We start from the raw sequence: 5944 nt of genomic DNA, 5'->3' as shown, positions 1-5944 counted from the left end.
ACTAATAATAATCAGCATCACCCAATTTCATTCCAAATAGTGCATCATGCATGCCTTATGCATATATAAAGTATAATATAAAATTTCAATAAAAAGGCATGAAATCATGAATGCAATGCTCACCACGTCAAAATACAAAAGTATGTAAAAATCTATTACACCCTATATTTATCATCAATTCACTAAAATCCCAAAACTTTTAATCTTTGCAGTCAACCCCCAAAGACTTTCAACTTTGACAATTACACACCCATAACCGAGAACACAATGCCTCACCAAATTTTCTTCCATAATAACCTACATAATTAAAGCTCAAGCCAACCTAACAAAAATAATATAACACTCAAGATAAACTTTCGGCAACTCAATGCAAAATTCAAGACTAAACCCTAACAATAAATTCAATAGACAGTTTAACCCTTTTATTTAACCTTAAAAATAAAACGATTTCCAACAACCCTAACGTCATCCATGAATCAACATCTAATATTCAATTCACACATAATTTCCAATGAGTGATGAAAGGCAATAACTTAAAAGTAACATGCAAGTTAAAAACTCAACTTTGTAAAGGTTTGGTGCAATTCCACTCAGTCTTGATTAGACAAACTATCTCCATTAAGCCAGCAGCCCTTTTTTTAAGAACAGAACACCAAATGCACCTTTATACACCTATATGTTTAAATAAGAAAAGAGTTAATATATGATAAAGTCTCATTTCTAAATAAATATATATTCCATTCAACAATTTAATAAGCCAACACCAACATTTCCCGTTACCAAACTCTGCATAATATAATTTTCTCCACCCTTCAACATAAGCCGAACCCAACTCTCTCTATAGTGCCACCACACCCCAAATCAAGCAGCCATCAACATCAAATTTCATGAGACAGACATATACATATATTTAAATAACATGCAGCATGAAAACTTATTACTTTGGGACAAGATCTAATTCATTATCACCCAAAAATTTGCTCAGCCAAAACATGCAAGATAAGTTTTAGCAAATAAAATACTTAACTCAAGATTTTGCACCCAAAACATTATAATAGAAATAAATAACTTCACATGCAAACAGGAATTAAGTTTTTAAAACACTTTTTGGTTAATCCACTCACACAAAAAATTTAGCTCAACCCGAAATACCCAGCTGCCCCAAGCATCATCCTTCTCTTCACCTCACTTTCTCTCCCTCATTTATCTTTTTCTTTCCCTTCCTCCTTCGGCCGAACGTTCTCTCTTCCTTCTTCCTTCTTTTCTCTCTTCTTTTCTCCCTTCTCTCTTTCTTTTCTTTTTCTCGGCTATCTCTCTTTTTCCACTCCACCATTCTTCATCTCAAATTAATAAACTTTCACAACCATCAATGGCAAAACAATGTGCCAAAACCGTGGGCTGATTCTCCTAAAGAAATTGCCTTTAATCCATCTTGCAATGGCCAATTATCATGCATCCCTTAGTCTTTGATTCTTACATCTTGCACCCCAAAATCCTTTAAATAAAGTTAAGTTTTATCATGATCTCACCCCTAGAGAATTATGCATGTACCCTTGCATGACACAATATTAAAAGGACCCCTCATCTTAATCAATTTCATAAAGTTGTTAAAAGATTTTCACACTTCCAATTTCGCACAAGTACTCTTGCAAAACTACCTAATAACCAACCATGCCTTATTTCTTACTAAAACATCTCTAAAAAGTTTCAATTCTTACATATTACCCCCTAGATTCACATAAATAAAATTAAATAAAACCCACAAAGAAAATACAGGGTATTACAGCAGCAGCAGGAGGAATGTATTCTGCTTCTGCTGTAGACTGAGCTATGATGCCCTATTTTTTGGATAGCCAACATATAGCACCTGAATTCAAAAAGAAAGCATATCCGGAAGTACTTCTCATATCATCAATGCATCCAGCCCAATCACTGTCAGAGTATCCAAAAAGCTAAAAAAATTCAGACTTCTTAAACCATATACCAAGATCAGAACTTCCCTTAATGTACCTTAACACTCTCTTGACTGCCTTGAGATGAACTTCACTCGGGTTGCTCATAAACCTGGAGAGGAGACTTCTTGCAAACATTAAGTCAGGCCTGGTGGCTGTCAAATACAATAGACACCCAATCAAACTTCTATAAATTCGCTCATCAATCTTCACAGCTCCATCATCTTTGCTCAGCTTCAAATTTACAACCAGTGGAGTGTCCATTGGTCTGCACCTGTCCATGTTGAACTTGTTTAGGACTTCATTAGCATATTTTCTTTGGCTAACAAATATCTCATGTTGAGTTTGAATAATCTCCATTCCAAGGAAATAAGACATTTCTCCTAGATCAGTCATTTCGAACTCATTATGCATTGCTTCTTAAATTCTTCCAGCTGAATTGGACTGCTTCCCGTGATGAGCAAATCATCTACATACAGTGATACAATAATGAACTCCCCTTCCAGCTCTCTCACATACAATGTGTGTTCATTTGGGCTCCTCATATATCCCAAACTAATTAAGTAATCATTGATTCTACTATACCAGGCTCTAAAGACCTGTTTTAAGCCATATAATGCCTTCCTTAACAGATAAACTTTGTTCTCTTGCCCTTCAGCTTCATATTCCTCTAGCTGCTCCACATAAATTTCTTCATTGAGCCAACCATTCAAGAATGCAGACTTGACATCTAGTTGATAAATCCTCCATTCAAATTGGGCTGCTAAAGTAAGGAGAAGCCTGATTGCATCATGCCTGGCCACAAGAGCTAATGTATCCGAGAAGTCTATTCCAAATTGCTAAGCAAACCCCTCAACAACCAACCTTGCTTTATGTCTATAAGCTGATCCATCTGGATTTAATTTTCTCTTATAAATTCATTTAACTTGGATCACTTTTCTGTTTGTTGGTCTGTCTACCAATTCCTAGGTGCTATTCTTCTCAATCATGCTCATTCAATGCATTCCTCCAAGTATCTAACTTAGCAGCTTCATTGTAATTTGCAGGTTCAAGTAAGGCTGCATTACACCTTTCATAAACCTCTACCAGAGGTCTGGTACCTCTAACTGGAATATCTTCATCTGAATCTGTCTCCTCTTGTTCATCATTTTGGTTCACAACTGGATCTGTCAACTGCCCCCTTGAGTCTTCTTTAATTTTGTTTTCCTCCTAGTTCCATACACCATTTTCATATACTTTCACATCTCTAGTGATGTGAAAGTATATGAAAATGGTGTATGGAACTAGGAGGAAAACAAAATTGAAGAAGACTCAAGTGATGTGAATTTTCTTAGTTTCTGGAACATAAACTCTATAAGCCTTGGATTGATCACTATAGTCAATGAAGATTCCTATCATGGCTTTGTCATCCAACTTAGTTCTCCAAACTACTGGGATAAGAGCATTGCATATACTTCTAAAAATTCTCAGATTTTCCATCATAGGCTTCACCCCATACCAAGCCTCATATGGAGTTTGATTAACTAATGCCTTAGTGGGAAGTCTATTGAGTAAATAGACCTCGGTGTTCACTGCCTCTGCCCAAAAGGACTTGGGCAATTTCTTCTCAGCAACCATGCACCTAGAGATCTCCATAACAGTCCTATTTTTTCTCTCACTGACTCCATTTTGTTGTGGAGTATAGGGACTACTAAATTGATGTTTAATTCCAGCCTGCTTGCAAATTGATTCAAACTTATTTGAAGTGTACTCACTCCCATTATCACTTCTCACTGTTTTGATACTAAGGCCAGTTTGGTTTTCAACTTGCAGCTTAAATCTCCCAAACACAACTGCAACTTCATTCTTTTGTTTCAGAAAATAGACCCAGCACATCCTAGAACAATCATCAATGAACAAGACAAAGTACTTGCTCCCATTCAATGAAAGTGTCTTCATAGGTCCACACGCACATCTGTATGGATAAGTTGGAGTTTCTTAGCAGCTCTCCAAGCTTGGTTTACGAGAAAGGGTTGTCTACTAGCTTCTTCAATTTCTGGCAGATTACGGACAAGATTTTTGGTCTAAATTTCTCTAAGACCATGGTAGTTGAAATGGCCAAATCTCATGTGCCATAACTCAGACTCATTTACTTTAGCAGTATAGGCTTTAGGTTCTGGTTTTTTCAGCCTAATAGGGAAGCTTTTTCCCATCATTTTAACCTTCATTAGTTCATTACCTTCATTGTCCAGAATTGTGCAGGACTGGTCTTGGAAATGCAAGACATAATTCTTTTCTAGCATTTGTCCTACACTAAGTAAATTATGACTTATTTTTGGCACATACAAGACATTAGGAATTAGTTTAATACCTAACCTTGTCAGCATAGCAACATCTCCTTTCCCTTTGACATCCATAAACTTTCCATTCCCAACTTTAACTCTGGAGTGATATGCCCTATCCAGGTTGACAAAATCTTACAAGTTTGCTGTCATGTGGTTGGTGCAGCCACTATCTATCAGCCAAACATCATTGCAAACCTGAGCTACACAGTAAGATGCGACAAATAGTTGCTCAGATTCTGAATTTGATTGTTGAACTTCAACAATCTGGGCTTGCTGTGGTGGCTGGTTTGGTTTGGTTTTGCAAACTTTTTTAATGTGGCCAAATTGCTTACATGCTCTACATTGAAGGTTTGGTCTGAACCAACACCTCTTCTCAAAGTGACCCTTCTTCTTACAATGAGAACACGATGGAAACTCCTTCATTCCACCTGATTTGTTTCACTGATTACTTGTTTTCTCTTTCCTTTTCTTATCTCCAACAAACCTCTTGTTTCCTCCTTGAACAACTTTGCCTTTAAAGCCTGCCACCATTGCACCCTCACTTGAATCCTCTTGTCTTAGCAGCCTCCTTTGCTCTTGAGCTTGTAGAGCATGCACCAGTTCAATGAGTGTGATTTATGATGGATCTTTAGAGTCCTCAAGTGATAAAATCTTGGACTCAAACCTCTCGGGTAGGCTCACTAATACTTTCTCCACAATTCTTTTGTCTGTCATTTCCTCACCCAACAATCTGATTTTATTCACCACATTCATCAACCTATCCACATACTATTTTACTGATTCTGATTCTTGCATCTTCAACATCTCAAACTCTCTCCTTAAGTTCAATACATGCATATTCCTAGTCGTATCACTACCACCAAACTCCTCATTAAGCTTGTCCCATGCTTCCTTGGCTGTTTCATACGCCATGATTCTTGTGAAAACAAGTTCAGCTACAACTGCATGAATATGAGACAAAGCTCTAGGAGCTTTAGTAGCTTCCTCCTCATGAAGCCTAATTTGATTCAACGTGGGATTTGGTCCCAATGCAGGTGGTTGCTTGTTCTCTTCAACATACTGCCACAGACCTTGTCCCCTTAGGAAGGTCTTCATTTTGACAGCCCATATGTGGTATTGTTCACCATTGAAGATTGGAGGAGTAAGGGAAGCCATGTGTTATGCCATTGGATTAGGTTATTTGAAGTTTGACAAAAGGTTTTACCGTAACAGAGGTTGAGAAGTTGGATAGGAGGAGATGAGTGCATCAGGCCCCTTAAGATCAATTACAGCTCTGATACCAATTGTTGGTTCTGTTGATTCTACTGGAGAGTGATGAAGAAGAGAGATTAAGCAAAGGAAATAGACGGTAGCAACATGAAATGAGTGCTCTGTTTTTCATTCATAGAATAAGGATAATATATATATAAAACCAGTCCACTGTTCCACCTAAAACAACCTAATATAGTGGATATTTTTACACATTTGAATTTGAAATAAACTTACAAATAAAGCATGTCTTAATCACAACTGAACCCAACTAAGCATGTCATAAAAACTTCACAATAATTCATCAAAAACAGTAGCTTCGACCACTGCCCCTGTAACAGCAACTTGAACACTTGGCGTCAAAAACAGTTTGAAACTTTAGCTAAATATTTCTGTATTTCCAGCAAATTATCACCATCT

General features: G+C 37.1%; 1 protein-coding gene across 1 annotated transcript; it reads right to left on the bottom strand.

Moving 5' to 3' along the window:
- Positions 1-1952: 1952 nt before the first annotated feature.
- Positions 1953-2348, bottom strand: LOC116125608 (uncharacterized mitochondrial protein AtMg00810-like). The gene has a single exon (XM_031411335.1). It carries the CDS (start codon positions 2346-2348, stop codon positions 1953-1955), a length of 396 nt encoding a protein of 131 aa, XP_031267195.1.
- Between the last annotated feature and the right edge of the window lie 3596 nt (positions 2349-5944).

Source organism: Pistacia vera, unplaced genomic scaffold (genome assembly GCF_008641045.1).
Source record: "Pistacia vera cultivar Batoury unplaced genomic scaffold, PisVer_v2 Contig100, whole genome shotgun sequence".
Taxonomy (NCBI): domain Eukaryota; kingdom Viridiplantae; phylum Streptophyta; class Magnoliopsida; order Sapindales; family Anacardiaceae; genus Pistacia; species Pistacia vera.
Note: the sequence above shows the minus strand (reverse complement) of the source record. Positions and strands in the feature narration are given on the sequence as shown.

Bases quoted from the DNA above. Each gene is read 5' to 3' on its own strand.
- LOC116125608 (XM_031411335.1), bottom strand. From the start codon at position 2,348: ATGACTGATCTAGGAGAAATGTCTTATTTCCTTGGAATGGAGATTATT.